Source organism: Pristiophorus japonicus, chromosome 1 (assembly GCF_044704955.1).
Source record: "Pristiophorus japonicus isolate sPriJap1 chromosome 1, sPriJap1.hap1, whole genome shotgun sequence".
Classification (NCBI taxonomy): domain Eukaryota; kingdom Metazoa; phylum Chordata; class Chondrichthyes; family Pristiophoridae; genus Pristiophorus; species Pristiophorus japonicus.
Genome location: NC_091977.1, coordinates 45,517,519 through 45,535,480, shown reverse-complemented (window position 1 = coordinate 45,535,480; position 17,962 = coordinate 45,517,519). Strand labels below are relative to the sequence as shown.

General features: G+C 43.8%; 1 protein-coding gene across 1 annotated transcript; it reads right to left on the bottom strand.

Annotated features, from left to right (window-relative positions):
* Window positions 1-1,096: 1,096 nt before the first annotated feature.
* Window positions 1,097-9,295, bottom strand: slc25a4 (solute carrier family 25 member 4). The gene is made up of 4 exons (XM_070878962.1): window positions 9,078-9,295; window positions 5,473-5,959; window positions 4,314-4,454; window positions 1,097-1,739 (listed from the first exon to the last, which is right to left on the bottom strand). The coding sequence occupies exons 1-4, from the start codon at window positions 9,186-9,188 to the stop codon at window positions 1,582-1,584; spliced, it is 897 nt and encodes a 298-aa protein (XP_070735063.1). The 5' UTR covers window positions 9,189-9,295; the 3' UTR covers window positions 1,097-1,581.
* Window positions 9,296-17,962: the final 8,667 nt, after the last annotated feature.

Below are 17,962 nucleotides of genomic sequence, written 5' to 3'. Positions count from 1 at the left end.
CTGCTATTTATCCAACAGCTCAAAATTTCATCAAGCACTCAGTAAGTTGAACCGTCAGTGTGGAGGCTTAAAGGAGTCATGGAATGCATTGTAAGAAGGTAAATGTCTTTTGTTTGTCTCCTAACTCACTGCCATAGGCCATTCAGCCCCTCAAGTCCATTCCACCATTCAATTAGATCATGGCTGTTCTGTAGCTCAACTCCATTTAGCCACCTTGGTTTCCTATCCCTCCATTCCCTCACCCAACAAAATTGATCGATCTCAGTCTTGAAACTTTCATTCGACCTAGCCTACACAGCCTTTTGGGAGAACTAGTTCCAGATTTCCAGGATCCTTTGTGAAGAGTGCTTCCAGACTCCTAAATGGCCTAGCTCTAAATTTAGGTTTATGCCTTCTTGTTCTGGATTGCCCCACCAGAGGAAATAGTTTCTCTACCCTATTAAATCCATTTATCATTTTAAATCCCTGAATTCGATCACCCCTCAATCTTCTATACTCAAGGAGATACAGCCATGTTTATGCAACCTGACTGCAGAATTTAACCCTTTAAGCCTGGTATCATTCTGGTGAATCTGCACTGTACCCATTCTAAGACCAATATATATTCCAAGGTTCAGCACCCAGAACTGAATGCAATTCTCCTGATGCGGTCTAACTAAGGCTCTGTACAGCATTACTTGCTCACTTTTGATTTCCAACTCCCTTGTGATAAAGGCCAACATTTATGCTTGTCCCTGTAATGGTCACAACTTGTTGTTAATACCTCAGGCCAGGAATAAGTGAATAGTTGAATGCAAGTGTTTGACTTTAATGTCACTTTTTTTTTTTGATTATACAATTGCTGCCTTGACAACTCTTTCTTGTCCTCTCCATCAGTTATCATATGGGCTTTCACAAAGGCTATAATTGATGGTCATCTAGTTTCATTTCAAAATTGCTTAATCTGTGCTGTAGTGGATGACTCTACCTCCTCCACTCATCATCCAACATTACCCACTCTTTGCTGATAATCCCATTCTTGATTCAGCAAGAGGTGTGAGCACACTCCATGTTCACAACAATATGCATATTTCAAGAAGTCAATACAAGCACCAGCTCAATTCAAATCAGGAAGTTTTATTGAAAATTGTATACATTACGCAGTCTTAATAAATACATTTGATTTAATTAGGACCATAAATACATTTGTTTTACTTAGGATCAATGCTAAGCAATGTGCATATCTGTAGTAATTAGAATATAACCATTCCTGGACTACTTGTATTAAATACAGAAATTTATCACCACCCACAGAAAAAAAACATAAACCCAGAAGTAAAATATGTACAGTTTGCATGGGGATAAGGCTATGGAATTTAATACATGGATGACAAACCCAAAGGGTGACCTTGACTTTTTGATAATGCATAAATCCCTTTCACATTCGTTATGACTCCCCAACCTGCAACTGCTTTTATCCAGACATCGGATTCCTCAAAAGGTGCAGTCACCATTGTTAAAGCCATTGATCCTGCTACAATATATTACAGTTTTCTAACTTTGTATAATTTTCAGTGGTGGGGGACGGGATGCTGTTGGATCTTAGGCAAATTTCTTGATTTCATCATACAGTACCAGTACAAAAGCACCACCCATTCCTCTCAATACATTCGACCAAGCACCTTTGAAGAATGCTTTAGGTCCTTCATCTTTAAAAATCTTCTTCCAGCAGTCCATTGTGCCCGAATACATAATATCAGCTGTTAGGACAATATAACAATAATGTTAGAAGATGTATTATCTACTCACTACAATATATACTCCAGTCATTGTGTAAGAATATAAGAACATAAGAATTAGGAGCCTGCTCTGCCATTCAATGAGATCGTGGCTGATCTTCTACTTCAACTCCACTTTCCTGCACTATCCCCATATATCTTGATTCCCTTAATATCCAAAAATCTATCGATCTCTATCGTGAATATACTCAAAGACTGAGCCTCCACAGCCCTCTGGGTAGAAAATTCCAAAGATTGACTACCAGAGTGAAGACATTTCTCCTCCTCTCATCTCAAGTATTGGATTCCAATGTTTCTTCTCTTTGATGGAATCAAACTGGCTAGGTTGAGGATATGCAGCACTATCACTAATACCCAAATAATCTTTGAACCTAAATAATCTTAATATTGGACTTCCTCTTTTGAAGAATGCACAATAATGAATACGAGGGAATTAGTACAATTTAAGTGAAGAGTCAGCTTAAACGAGAGAACATTATAACCATCCCTTGAACATTGTAATTATTTATGTAACTGACAAGTTGCTAATTCATTCTCTTGAACGGACTCCCTGGTATTTTATAATAATTAGCTTTTCAATATTTTTGTGCGTTGTTAGTAAGGCATAATTGGTTTTAGTGATGGTAGGCAGAGTGCTTATTGCAGATATATTCCATATCCCTTATTTCCACTGTATATTTCCTCGTCCTCATTTTTTTTAATCGTCCTGCACCACAACTTCCTGTTCAAAAAGGATGAGCAAGTAACCTGCTCTCAGGTGTCTGGTGATGCTGCTGTATAGCCAGCCACTAAGATTCAACAACTAGGATGATTATCTGTCCCTCCTTTCCTGTGGGGATATGCCTTGCTTGACAGATCAGTAACTCACCATCTGGGGAATTGTAGGCACAAATTTATAGCACAGTTCTTTGGAGCTCCAACAATGTAGCAATCTAGCACTTCACATCTTTGATGTAAGATGATGGCCAAGCATAGTATTAATGGTCTGGTCACATTGTTAATGCTGGTTTATCAAGAAATAATCTGCCACTGGTCATTAGAATATTGTTTTAAGTATGTTATAATTTAATAAAATTCAGAAAGGTATTATGTTGTGTGTTAAAATCTTATTTTAGCATATATTTAATAAAATCTATCAAATAAATGTGCTTTGACATATTGTGCTAACCCATCAATGAATGATTTTTTTTGGGTTGTGATTATATTAGGTTGTTATTGCTGAATGGGAGAAGATAGATGTATCTTCACTTAATGAAAATAAAAGGCTGGTGTCTGGGTGGTTCAGTAGGTTAGGCCCTGGCTTTTCATCTCTGGTCTGAATTCAATCAGCTTAAAATTATGCAATGAAAATGTATTTGTCTACTGGCTGCAAAAGACCTGTGGGAAAGGAGTTTGAGCAGTCACACTTTTGTTTCTAGTGGGCATGGATCCACAGCATTAAGTGGCAATCTTGCTGAAAGAGGCCGCAGAGCAGCAGACGCCTGTAGTGGAGCAAGGGTTGTTCATTAGCACCACTGAAGTGTACAGAAATGAAAAAAAGGCCATTCGGACCAATGTCTGTGCCTGCTCTTACTGTGTTGGGATTGAGGGGGAGAGACCATCCTGAACAGTCACTTTTCTATTTCTGTGCGCTCCCAAGTCTGACAAAATGTATGCGAGTACACCAAGGTAAAACATGTTACGATATATGATTATATTTCTCAGGAACAACACTTCATCTTTTGGTGTTCTACTGCATTGTATCACTTGGTGATGGTTATGTGTTTGCAACTATGTTCCTCATGCAATAATTTCCTAATCTTGATCATGGAGGAAAGCATATCTCTACAGCAGGGTGAAGGAAATGTAGAAAATATTGTGCAAGGAGGGCTAATGAATGGTATGGGGAGAGGACTGAGGACTGAGGACTGAGGAGCAAGGAGCTGGAAAGTGGGATTAGGCTGGATAGCTCTTTTAAGGCCAGCATGGGCACGATGGGCTGAATGGCCTCCTTCTGTGCCGTAAAGTTCTACAATTCTATGAAGTACATTTTGAATTATAGGAAAAATTAAAAAGACATAGGCCATATGTTAGGAAAGCAACAGGACAGGAATAAATACAGACTGCGGCCACTTTTGCATCAAGCTAAAGGGGTGTCGGCTTCCAGTAACATGAACGTGATAGTACACATTTGTTTTAGATTTGCCATGGGACTCAACTTGTGGTTTTCAAACCTAAATTAAACTCCAGGCCACAGGCTGCAATATAACTCGCAGCTTCTGGTGGTTCGGTTTCACAGAAGAATGTCTGTTGGGCACACCACACGGTGACCTATGACATCTTTGAGACCGAACAGGCTTCATTGTCGCAAAGGAAAGCGGAGAATGGCAGAGTAGCGGTCTAACTCCAGTCAATGTGATCGCTACACCCTCAAAGACCAATTTATTATTCAATCTCACCAGAATGATTTTGGATGCAAGTGCGTTACTTAACTTTATTTGCAGTAACTATTTTTAAAACAGGTTAACATTAGAGTAATTTCAGGTTCATACTCACCTCCCTTACGACCTGACTGCATCATCATACGCCGACGGACAGTGTCAAATGGATAGGACACCAGCCCTGCCACTGCGGTCACAGTTTGTGCGATCATCCAGCTAATCAGAATGTGCACGTTCTTGGGATCTGGCATCATACCTGATGATTAAAAAGCCCAAGCTTGAGTTCGTTCACTGGTTTCCTTTTCACTGATAAATATTAGACTTGACTGTGACATGCGTGTCTATAGAAACCAATGGTTAATAATGACTTATTTTGGCCTTCATCTGGAACAGCACCAGGGTCGTGGGAATCGTGTTTGATGCAGACAGCTGGAGGAAAAAGCAATTTGTTTTCAGTCCCTTCTTGCCCCCTCCTTCCTCTGCCAAGAGGATACCACCCAATTCTACACCCTGGAGTATACTGACCTCTGGGAAACTGACACCCCAGGGATAGCCAATCACTCCCCCTTAGTTGGCAAGATCCCATTATAGTTACCTATCTTTCCTCTAGATCTACTCGTTAATAGGACAGCTTCACTCCAATGCATAAATTAAACAGTGCCATTATAGTGTCCAGCTCGGAGCCAACAGCATGGAATGGACTTTATGGCATGGAATAGTTACATTAATTAGATGATCAGAACTTTACAACGAACATCAAAATATAAACCTGTAGGTTGCGTTATCTGGTCATGGAAAGTGGATGCAAGTGCAGATGGATATGCATTTAGGAAAAAAGTGACCAAAGTTTCTAAAGGGTTGTAAGGATGTAACGAAGATATTCCTTAATTAACACCAAATTGTTCCATTTTCAAGGGAATAATGGGCCACGTTCCACTTCCGAATTTGGCTCGTGTTTGCTACCCTTTAGGACATGTGATAATTTGTTCGGACATTCTCTTTGGTGAAGTGGAGAGTAATCTGACAAGGTTTTGCTAATGGAAGGGGTCATCACAGGGTGAACGTATGGAGTCATTTAAAAAAATTATGTACTGCAATAAAAAGGTAATCTCCATCCAACAATTAAGAAACTTCATTTCTGCGTTTTTCTAAAGATTATTAGTGACTTTAGTGAACTCCATTTTTCAAATGCATCATTATAAACTAAGATCAATTCGCTATTGGTATGTATGTATTTAAACATTCACCAACACTCCCAACAGCTATCTCCTTACCTTTCGCGGTGTCATAGACTCCGAAGTATGCGGCTCGGTAGATGATGATGCCCTGGACAGAGACGGCAAACCCCTGGTACAGTCCTCTGATGCCATCCGATTTGTAGATCTTGGTGATGCAGCTGACCAGGCCGGTGAACTCTCTATCGACTTGGGCCTTGCCCACATCGGCCGCCAGCCGCGTCCGGGCGAAGTCCAGCGGGTAGACGAAGCAGAGGGAGGTGGCTCCGGCAGCACCTCCCGAGGCCAAATTCCCAGCGAAATAACGCCAGAACTGTTTCTTCTGATCGACGCCCCCGAGGAAGATCTGCTTGTACTTGTCCTTGAAGGCGAAGTTGAGAGCCTGAGTTGGGAAATATCGGATTACGTTGGCCAGGTTCCCACGCCAAAAGGATAGAAATCCCTGTTCCTTGGGAATGCGGACCACACAGTCTATGATTCCCTTGTACTGCATGTCTACTGTGATCTGTTTGCTGGCATGTTGGACCTGAAGGAGTTAAAAACGGCAAGAAAAAAAAAATCATCATCATTACCTTGGGCCCCAATTACAAGTTGCTTCTTTGACCCTTCCCCACATTAACTGTCATTGCAAAAACGTCCCATCAATTAATTAAAATTAATTCGAGGAACACAGGGCCAATATCAGAATGCATGACTACATTGGTGAGCTTGGATTCCAGAAATATGGAAAGAGAGAGAATAATTTGTATTTCTATACGACCTCAGGATGTTCCGAGGAGCTTTACAGCCAATGACATACTTTCGAAAGGTTGGACAGTGGGGAAACACGGTTTAGACAGTGCAAAGGAAAAGTCACCAAGCTGCTTTCCAACGTCAATGGGAAGAGCTATATAAAAAAAGCATGTGTCCGCTAGACCGTTTCAGCTTTGAAATGAAATACTGGAGAGGATACATGATGTTTAATGGGCTAGTGAAAGTGAATGCCAAGCAATGCTGTCAGCCATGCCAGGGCAGTAGGACAAGAGAGCACAGATTTGGTGCTTATGGACGGCAAGTTTGGGTCAGAAATGAGGAAGATTTTTTTTTTTTTAAAAACACAGTGGGCGTTCAACAACTGGAACAGGTTGCCTGGAAGAGCGGTTGAGGCCAAGGATTCGTTTAAGGAACCGTTAGAAGCTGTACCAGGAAGAGGGTAGGTATGGTATTCCGAAAGTACAAGACCCAATGCGATGAAGAGCCGTCTTCATCTTATTTTGTGAACAAGCGCGAACTCAGTTGAGGGTATCGAAGCAGGTGAACTATCTAAGAGACAATGAAATCAGCCAATGATCTCTGCTCTGGGCTGAGAAGCAAAAATGATAGGGTAAAATGTGATTAAGGAGTTAAATTTTGCCTCTGACAAAAAGGAGTTAGAAACTCTAACGGCTAATTCAAAGTGTGCAGCTATATTATTCAATTTAAACACGAGCCCTTTTACTGATTGAACCAACACCATTCAAATGGCAAGCCGATTTTCACCGATAAGTTTTTTTTGAACTGGAATCACAGTAGAAAGAATTGAATTTATATAGCACAGTTCACAACCACCAGAGGTCCCAAAGCACTTTACAGCCAATGAAGTACTTTTTGAAGTGTAGTCACTGTTGTAATGTAGGAAACGTGGCAGCTAATTTGCACATAGCAAGTTCCCACAAACAGTAATGTGATAATGACCAGATGATCTTTTAGTGACTTTGATTGAGGGATACATATTGGCCAGGACACCAGAGATAACTCCCCTGTTCTTCTTCAAAATAGTGCAGTGGGATATTTTGGGCCTGAAATCGCACTCCCCACAGGTGCATACAAAGTGCGCACGCACCTGTGGGGTCACCGCAAGTTCCGAGTTTAGGCATGCAAAGCACACGCGCCTAAACCCAGCACTTGCCATCTGTCAAAATATCTTTCGACAGATTGCACACATGCAAAAGAAAAGGGCCTCCATGGGCAGAGAGTTGGGCTATTTACGAAATTACCAAAAGTATGAATGGGGATCCCCATACTCTGATAGGTTGGGCCAGCCCACATGATCCCAGAGATCCTGGGATACATAGGCACCTTCACAAAGCCCCAGAACTGTAAGTCGCCGAACCTCTGGGACCACCAGGTGCTTTCATAGAAATTATTGCAGTCGGAGGTATCCACTCTCGGGAAGTCTCCGGCCACAATTTCTGGGCCAATAAGTCCACCTTAGGGCAGATAGGGCCTTGGTTTAATGACTCATCGGAAAGACAGAACCTCCGACAGTGCAGCACTCCTTCAGTACTGCACTGGAGCATCAGCCTAGATATTTGTGCTCATGTCTCTGGAGTGGGAGACCTGAGCAGAGAAATCCAGGCTAACACTCAAGTGCATCTTGGCAGAAACAGGAAAGGAGTCCTGGAGACAAATACTTCGAAAGCAAACGCCAAATCTGCCTGGCTTAATGTCTGACAGCCCAGTGCCAAATCGGTTCCAGATTTTGGTGCATTTGCCCCATACATTACTCAGCTTCTGGGTCTCATCATTGAAACACCATCAAGACGGTGTGCGTGACCAGGTCAACATTTATCTCTCAATCAACAAAACCAAAAAAATCACATTGCTGTTTGTGGGAGCTTGCTGTGCACAAATTGGCTGCCGCGTTTCCCACAAGTGACTACTCTTCAAAAAGTACTTCCTTGGCTGTAAAGCGCTTTGAGACGTCTGGTGGTAGTGAAAGGCGCTATATAAATCCAAGTCTTTATTTTGCCAAGCAACAATTTTACTTAATGAAAAGTTAACTTGTGTGACAAGCATCGGACATCAGCTCCCTCCGGTCTGAGCGGGGTCGGGTTTAAACGAGGTTTCTGGGACAGCTGCCGCGCAGTCACGGGTCTTGTGCCCACCAATTTATACTCATGTAATGAACAGATATCGGACTCCTCCATCCCCGGAATGTCCAGTGCCCAATCACCGATCCGGATTTGATATTTTAAAACAAAAAGTTTGATTCCGATCCAATATTTGTTTTAATAGGTCGATGCAAAACTTTTCAATGACCCTCGTGTTTAAAAAAAACTCAAGACGAGACACAGTCATTTGCTCTCCCTGTTCAGACCCGCAGTGATGAGGATGGAAAGTCTACACTTGAATTCGAACATCTCAACGGGCTTCAGGGTCCCGAAGAGCCGCCAGTGCTTACATTAATTGGGACCAGTTAAATAACATTTCGATGGGTCCTACTATCCAAACTGCAATTCTGTATCAAGCTGGTTTACAACTCCCTACGCAATGCAACAAGACCAAACCAATGCGCTCGGAAATGTCCCCAATGTCTTCAGTGAATTGCTACTATCAAAGTTGCTCGTGTTAAACTAATAGGAACAAATTGGAGTTTATCAGTATGTTATAAGCTGACTCTAAAAACAGACGCTGGAAAGTCATCCAGGGAGTCAATGAGGCAATCGTGTCTTTTTATAGCCAGCCACTTAGGCTACTTTTTACTTGGGTTTAATCCTCTCGGTTTCATTGCACTCTTCAGTGTTGTTGGCAGTTCATTTCAACCGGGATTGTGTATTTCACAATCTGACGGAGTGTTTTACAACTCAAATTTTAGTCGGTGAATTTTTAAGCTCTCCCCTTACCTGCAGCAGCAATTTCACCCTCTCGATGGGCGCCACTGCCGTCTTGGAGATGGCAGCCGCAATCCCGCCGGCCAGAAAGTCCTTGAGGAAGCTGATCGCGTATTCACTCATCTGGAGGCGTGAAGAAGACCTTTCTGGCGAGGAAACAGGAGAGAAATAGCGCTCCCACTGCTATCAGCAACCTCCGGAATATTTGCAGCGGACCAAATGGACGAGTCTACTCCTTCACACCTAATATAAGCATCCCATATATCGCGAGAGGGGAGCAGGGGCCAGAGCAACTCGCATTGGTGCGACTCGATAAATTTCCTGTGTCACAGTTCAGAAAAGGCGCCATGGTTGTCAAAAGAAGATATCAAAGTACACTGGGGACGTTTAAAGGACGAATTTGAAAAGGGTTACGTTTAAATAATTGCAATGTCGTGACCCTTTGGTGCAAACGCCACTTGTTGCAGTAGCAATGTTTAATCCAATCAGATATATAATAATCAAAACATTTTTAGAAGCACTGTTTTAGAGTTGAACATTTAACCAAATATCCAAAAATTATAGATTAAAAGTTGAAAAGTGAACGGATAAGTGGAGTCTGCTTTGATGAAGTAATTGGTTTAAAATGTTTAAATGTTTTCTTTTGCATGTTAAAATCTAGTTTATTGGAGTTTTTGATCTTTTGAGATTAAATCGCGCGTTAAACAATCTCTTTGGAGGTGACCGTGCCTGGGCTTGGGTGCAATGATGCGCGGCCAAACTAGGAGCTCGGTGCTGCTCTCACTGTCCTTCGTGAATGCTGTTCATGATGTAGACTTAAATAACATGTCTATGTGGAATACGTGGAGATATTAGTGCGAATCTTCAGTTGCTGGCACCTGGTTTGTCAAAAGTGCCATTTATAACCCCATGAGAAAGAAAGACTTGGATTTATATAGCGCCTGTCATGACCTCCGGACATCCGACAGCGCTTTACAGGCAATGCAATACTTTTGAATTGTAGTCACTTGTAATAGAGGAAACGCGGCAGCCAATTTGCGCACAACAAGCTCCCATAAACAGCAATGTGATAATGACAAACCAGATAATCAGTTTTTTAGTGATGTTGATTGAGGGATAAATATTGGCCAGGACACCAGGAGAACGTGCAAAGGATTCTCAATTCACCAGTCACAGTCATACCTTTAAACATTTTCGCGCGGGTACGGATTAACTACAACATTTCATTGGAAGAACATTCGATTTCAGTTTTTGATTTGACTTTGCACTTGTCCTGCAAACCCTGAACGGTATGTGTAGAATGGCCAGTCTGCATTTGGCCCTCCGACTGTCCCGCGCACGCAGGGGCTGGGCATATATCTATATATGGGTCCGTGAGATTTATTTGCAATATGCGACGTAACCTTGATGTTTGTAGGTGGAGTATGGATTCTCAGTGAATTGGAAACGCGTAAATCTGCACTTAGCAGGCGGCGATTAAAGGGTAAAGCGAACACAAAGAATGATCACTTAGAAAAAAAGGGATTGCGCTAAAATGTAGAGTCACAACTAGTATCCTGTCCTGCGATTTGTAAATATGGACTTGGCCAAAGACAAGAGATGGTGGGCAGAGTTGCACAGCACTGGGACCATTTTGGAAATGGGAGAACAAGGCGGGTTGAAAGCCTTCAGAGACATACCACCAACGATGTCTCTGCAAGATCCTACAAATCCCCTTGGAGGACAGACGCACCAACATTAGCGTCCTCGACCAGGCCAACATTCCCAGCATTGAAGCACTGACCACTCTTGATCAGCTCCGCTGGGCAGGCCACATAGTTCGCATGCCAGGCATGAGACTCCCAAAGCAAGCGCTCTACTCGGAAAACGCGCCAAAGGTGGGCAGTGAAACATTACAAGGACACCCTCAAAGCCTCCCTGATAAAGTGCAACATCCCCACCAACACCTGGGAGTCCCTGGCCAAAGACCGCCCGAAGTGGAGGAAGTGCATCTGGGAGGGCGCTGAGCACCTCAAGTCTCAATGCCGAGAACATGCAGAAAACAAGCGCAGGCAGCGGAAAGAGTGTGCGGCAAACCAGTCCCACCCACCCCTTCCCTCAACGACGGTCTGTCCTACCTGTGACAGAGTCTGTGGTTCTCGTATTGGACTGTTCAGCCACCTAAGAACTCATGTTAAGAGTGGAAGCAAGTCTTCCTCGATTCCGAGGGATTGCCTATGATGGTGATCTGTGCTAACGACTGGAGATTGGGTGCAGTGTTTCACACAACACTGCATCCTAAGGATGAAAAAGTTGTCGTGGGAGGCATCAAATGCTTCACACGGTAACCAAACTTCAAACGATGGCACCTGTGTCAGAACTGTGTTTTTCCTGGTTAATGTGAAACACAAACGGAGCAACTCAGATATCCAGGGAGGAGTAGCGGCAGTGTAAGTGAAAGAATGCCCAACTCTGTCATCGATCTACAGTAGGCAGATGACTCTTGCGTCTGCGCACATTCAGAGGCTGAACTCCAAGCCATCGTCAACATCTTCACCAGGGTGCATGAAAGCATAGGCCTTACACTAAATATCTGTAAGACAACGGTCCTCCACCAACCTAACCCCGCCACACAGTACTGCTCCCCCGGTCATCAAGATCCGCGGCGCGGTTTTGGACAACTTGGACCACTTTCCATACCTCGGGACCCTACTATCAACAAGGGCAGACATCGATAACGAGGTCCAACACTGCCTCCAGTGCGCTAGCGCAGCCTTCGGTCGCCTGAGGAAGAGAGTGTTCGACGATCAGGACCTCAAATCTGGCACCAAACCTATGGTCTACATGGCTGTAGTGATTCCCGCCCTCCTGTATGGCTCGGAGACGTGGACCATATACAGCAGACACCTCAAATCGCTGGAGAAATACCACCAATGATGTCGCCGCAAGGTCCTGAAAATCCCCTGGGAGGACAGACGCACCAATGTCAGTGTTTTCAATCAGACCAACATCCCCAGCATTGAAGCACTGACCACGCTTGACCAGCTCTGCTGGGCGGGCCACATTGTCCTTATGACTGACACAAGACTCCCAAAGCAAGCGCTCTACTCTGAACTCCTACATGGCAAGTTAGCCCCAGGTGGGCAGAGGAAACATTTCAAGGACACCCTCAAAGCCTGCTTGATAAAGTGCAACATCCCCACCAACACCTAGGAGTCCCTGGCCAAAGACCGCCCTAAGTGGAGGAAGAGCATCCGGGAGGGCGCTGAGCACCTCGAGTCTCATCACCGAGAGCATGCAGAAAACAAGAGCAGGCAGTGGAAGGCGTGTGCGGTAAACCAGACTCCCCACCCACCCTGTCCTCCAACGACTGTCCCACCTGTGACAGAGACTGTAATTCCCGTATTGGACTGTACAATCACCCAAGAACTCATTTGTAGAGTGGAAGCAAGTCTTCCTCGATTTCCAGGGACTGCCTATGATGATGATGATGATGATGATAAAAGAATGCAGCGACTGGTCTCGTCCCATCCAGCAAACACATCCATAATACAGAAACAGCATGGCTAAAATAATCATTTCATTTGGACAACCTAACTCAGTTGTCAGGAAATACAGTAAAACGGCCATTCACCGTGCACGTGTAATAATAATAATCCTTAGTAATCTGATACATCCACCATTAGTCTGCGCCATCTAGAAACTGTTTCAGATCACAATTCCCAAAAGGTAATACAAGTGTCCCAAACCTGTAAGTTCACCTGTTGCACTACTTATGCTTTCGGAAGATCTGGTTCCTCATGGCAACAATGCCCGAGAAGGAAAATGACCATCAAATAGTCGTCGATAACATTGAAAATGAACTTGACACCGCCTGAAATGCGGAAACCAGCACCCCCAAAGAAGGACGCCCAGAAAGCCGTGACTAAATGTCCAACCAGAGGGCGACAAGAAGCGAGAAAGGTCGAGGAAGGAGAGTTACTCGATCAACAGGTACAAAGTGATGAAGCTGCTTCACTCTGATACCGGCATCTCTTCCAAGGTCATGTGGATGACGACCTTATTTTGTGAACGATATTTGCCAGTGTAGCGGTGAAGCTTCCAGCCTGACCCATTGCAATAAGGGATCCACTGGCAGTTCCCGGGAGATCCAGTCTGCTTCCCGAGGAGCTGACCAGGAGTATCGAAAGGGACAAAAGCTGTGACCAAGTACACCAGCTCCAAGTAGAACTGCACGAAGTACTGACTCAAAACCAGCCTTTTCTTTACACGTAGAGTTTTAACAATTGGACCGTGAACTATTGGTGACCATGTGGTCAAACTTCGATCGATTTTTACAGCTACCAGTTCGAATGGGTGAGTGCAAGTTCGCCTCAACTCATTTGGGGAATCCCAGCAGTTGACAGGGAATAGCCAATCCTAATGATGCTGCTTTCACATTTCTCAAGTCGCTAACCAGCCACTTAACCAATACAGTTGGCAAAAATTATGTTCGTACAGTGGTGGAAGGTGTAAAACTGTAGAATAATGGCGCAGCGACATTTAAGAAGGGTCCGATTCACAGCTAGTTGTGGATTGCGGGAATCAGGAAATGGTGCGCCAGGGCAGCTGACAAATGCGCATTGGAGACTCCAGGGTACGCAGTTCATCACTGAGCATTGCACTTGGGCTTGGCCACTGGGGAGGTCCAGACATTCTATGAATTAAGAAAGGGCACCAAGGTAAGGCAAGAACTCCCCCCTATCTTAATATGACAACAAAATACATTTATGATGGTGAAGCTTGACTGACATACGCCGTGAAGACAAGTCCAGATCGCAACACACACCTTATCTTTCTCCACCTTCTTGGCGGTGTTGCACTGTACATTTTAGCACAATGTAAACAATACACAAAGTCACTGACCCCTGATTTTTGTATTCATTTCATTTTGTCTTTTCTGCTAGAGACCATCAGTGGCAGGTCGGGGCCATAAAAGGAGCGGAGGTGCAGCGGTCCGGGATTGGAGCGTGGGCAGATGCAGCAAGAGCTGTGAGAGATTGTGGAGGGATATGATCAGGGCCCGGGAGAGGCATGAGTTCGGGGCCAGGGGCCCAGGGGCAGCACGGGCCAGCCCACACTGGGATATGTGCGCGCACTAGGTCCGTGCAGCGGAGCTGGTCTCCAGTCGTCTTGGTTAACCTTTGCCACTGGACCAAGACCTAGCTGTGTCAAGCCCGTGTGGTGGCTGGTGTGCAACGGTCACCACACGTTAAAAAAATCCATGCACAGGCATCTACCAACCTTCAGCATGTAGTTCAAGTTCTTCATTCGAAACACCTGTGAACTCCTTTTTTTTGGAGTGGAAGCAAGTCATCCTCGTTTCGAGGGACTGCCTATGATGATGACAATATCGACCTATGTCGGAATAAATATGAGATAACCTTGGAATGAGTTCAAGCATGGAATAAAAATGTTAGAATCTCTTTATTGAACATCTTTCAGACATTATTGGGCCAGAATTTCCTTGTAATGTACAGTGCAACAACAGTGTGCTGGGTTTTACCGATGAAATTGGCACGCAAATGACTTACGTCGGTTTTACACCAGAAACTCACTAGGTGCAAATTCCTTTGATCATTCGCGCTACTCCTAAGTTACTCTGCTTAGCTCATTAGCGTAGCTCCACCCCATGAAAAAGTTCATTGCACTTACACCAGTTCGGAACGGGCATTTATTTGTGCCCCAAATTTTGGCGCAGCGGGATCCAAAATCATTGATGTATTAATGCAAATTCTTTAGCAATTTTTCTTATTCCTTACTGAGACCTGCACTGTATTTTCCATATCTTTGTTTTTCTTTATAGCATCTGAATCTGTTACATTAAAAGGGTTGAACAGAGCTATTGCCAGTGAAGTTCATGTTAAAGATCCCATGCTGTTATTGGAAGAAGAGCAGGGAGTTGTCCTGGTGAACATTTCCCCCTCAAGGAACACCACCAAAAACAGATTAATTGATCATTCATCTCACTGTTGTTTGTTAGCTCTTCTATTTCAAAGTATCAATGCAGCAGTGATAAAAATGAATAGTACAGAGGAGTTTTAAGCATCACAGCACAGGTGCTACCTGTCTATTAACATAGCATGAGCAGAGGATAACCTGGGAGCACAGAGGTCGCAGGAGATACAAGATCCACATAACAAACCATCCCAGGAAGTGGATCCATTGCACCAGATTCAGGTACCTGGAAACCATGGAGGAACAGGGCCCAGTGAGATACTGGATCAGGAGTGAAGCTGTGACTGACATGTATTCCCAGTCAATGAAGACTAACAGCGACAACCAACTACAATACCAGATTGCAAGAAAGTAGTCCTCCATATACGACTGAATTTTGGGAATACCCATAGGGTTGATACTGGAATTGCTCCAGAAAAGCTACAAGGGACGCTCACACGCCCATACACAGGCAGCATGTTTCTGCGTTGTAGATTCTATGCAATTCTACGTAGTCAGTGCCACAAAGCTGATGTACCAGAAATAGGTCATATCCCAAACAAGAAACAAAAAGCTGCAAATGCTGGAAACCTCTGTTCTGATGAAGGGCTATCATAAGAACATAAGAAATAAGAGCAGGAGTAGACCATTTGGCCCCTCGAGCCTGCTCCGCCATTTAATAAGATCATGGCTGACCTGATAAAGGATTCAGCTCCACTTCCCTGCCCGCTCCCCATAACCCTTTATTCCCTTATCGCTCAAAAATCTGTCCATCTCCGCCTTAAATATATTCAATGACCGAGCCTCCACAGTTCTCTGGGGCACAGAATTCCAGATTTACAACCCTCTGCAAGAAGAAATTCCTCCTCATCATAGTTTTAAATGGGTGGCCCTTTATTCTCAGACTATGCCCCCTAGTTCTAGTTTCCCTAATGAGTGGAAATATCCTCTCTGCATTTACCTTGTCGAGACACCTCATAATCTTATATGTTTCGATAAGATCACCTCTCATCCTTCTGAACACCAATGAGTACAGGCTCAACCTACTCAACCTATCTTCATAAGTCAATCCCCTCATCTCCAGAATCAACCTAGTGAACCTTCTATGAACTGTCTCCAATGCAAGTATATCCTTCCTTTAAATACTGATACCAAAACTGAATGCAATACTCTAGATGTGGCCTCACCAATAACCTGTACAGTTGTAGCAGGACTTCTCTGCTTTTATACTCCATCCCCCTTGCATTAAAGGCCAACATTATATTTGTCTTCCTGATTACTTGCTGTACCCGCATACTAACATTTTGTGTTTCATGTACAAGTACCCCCAGGACCCTCTGCACTGCAGCACTTGCAATTTTACTCCATTTAAATAGTAATTTGCATTTCTATTTTTTCTGCCAAAGTGGATAACCTCACATTTTCCCACATTATACTCCATCTGCCAAATTTTTGCCCACTCACTTAGCCTGTCTATATCACTTTGCAGATTTTTTGTGTCCTCCTCACAATTTGCTTTTCCACCCATCTTTGTATCATCAGCAAACTTGGCTACATTACACTCGGTCCCTTCATGCAAGTCATTAATATAAATTGTAAATAGTTGAGGCCCCAGCACCGATCCCTGTGGCACCACACTAGTTACTTTTTGCTAACCAGAAAAAGAACCATTTATCCCGACTCTCTGTTTTCTGTTAGTTAGCCAATCCTCTATCCATGCTAATAGATTATCCCCAACCCCGTGAACTATTATCTTGTGCAGTAACCTTTTATATGGCACCTTATCGAATGCCTTCCGTTTCATAAAACCATGCTGACTTTGGTTGACTGAATTATGCTTTTCCAAATATCCTGCTTCTGCTTCCTTAATAATGGACTCCAGCATTTTTCCAACGATAGATGTTAGGCTAATTGATCTATAGTTTCCTGCTTTCTGTCTGCCTCCTTTTTTAAATAGGGGCGTTACATTTGCGGTTTTCTAATCCGCTGGGATCTCCCCAGAATCAAGAAAATTTTGGTAGATTACAACCAATGCATCCACTATCTCTGCAGTCACTTCTTTTAAAACCCTAGGATAGAAACATAGAAACATAGAAAATAGGTGCAGGGGTAGGCCATTCGGCCCTTCGAGCCTGCACCGCCATTCAATGAGTTCATGGCTGAACATGCAACTTCAGTACCCCATTCCTGCTTTCTCGTCATACCCCTTGATCCCCCTAATAGTAAGGACTACATCTAACTCCTTTTTGAATATATTTAGTGAATTGGCCTCAACAACTTTCTGTGGTAGAGAATTCCACAGGTTCACCACTCTCTGGGTGAAGAAGTTTCTCCTCATCTCGGTCCGAATTGGCTTACCCCTTATCCTTAGACTGTGACCCCTGATTCTGGACTTCCCCAACATTGGGAACATTCTTCCTGCATCTAACCTGTCTAAACCCATCAGAATTTTAAACGTTTCTATGAGATCCCCTCTCATTCTTCTGAACTCCAGTGAATACAAGCCCAGTTGATCCAGTCTTTCTTGATATGTCAGTCCCGCCATCCCGGGAATCAGTCTGGTGAACCTTCGCTGCACTCCCTCAATAGCAAGAATGTCCTTCCTCAAGTTAGGAGACCAAAACTGTACACTATACTCCAGGTGTGGCCTCACCAAGGCCCTGTACAACTGTAGTAACACTTCCCTGCCCCTGTACTCAAATCCCCTTGTTATGAAGGTCAACATGCCATTTGCTTTCTTAACCGCCTGTTGTACCTGCATGCCAACCTTCAATGACTGATGTACCATGACACCCAGGTCTCGTTGCACCTCCCCTTTTCCTAATCTGTCACCATTCAGATAATAGTCTGTCTCTCTGTTTTTACCACCAAAGTGGATAACCTCACATTTATCCACATTATACTTCATCTGCCATGCATTTGCCCAATCACCTAACCTATCC

Coding starts and splice junctions, on each gene's coding strand:
- slc25a4 (XM_070878962.1), bottom strand. CDS start 9,188: ATGAGTGAATACGCGATCAGCTTCCTCAAGGACTTTCTGGCCGGCGGG. Junction 5,960..9,077: donor GGGTGAAATTGCTGCTGCAG/GTAAGGGGAGAG, acceptor TAACTCCTTCAG/GTCCAACATGCCAGCAAACA. Junction 1,740..4,313: donor GCAGTCAGGTCGTAAGGGAG/GTGAGTATGAAC, acceptor TTGTCCTAACAG/CTGATATTATGTATTCGGGC.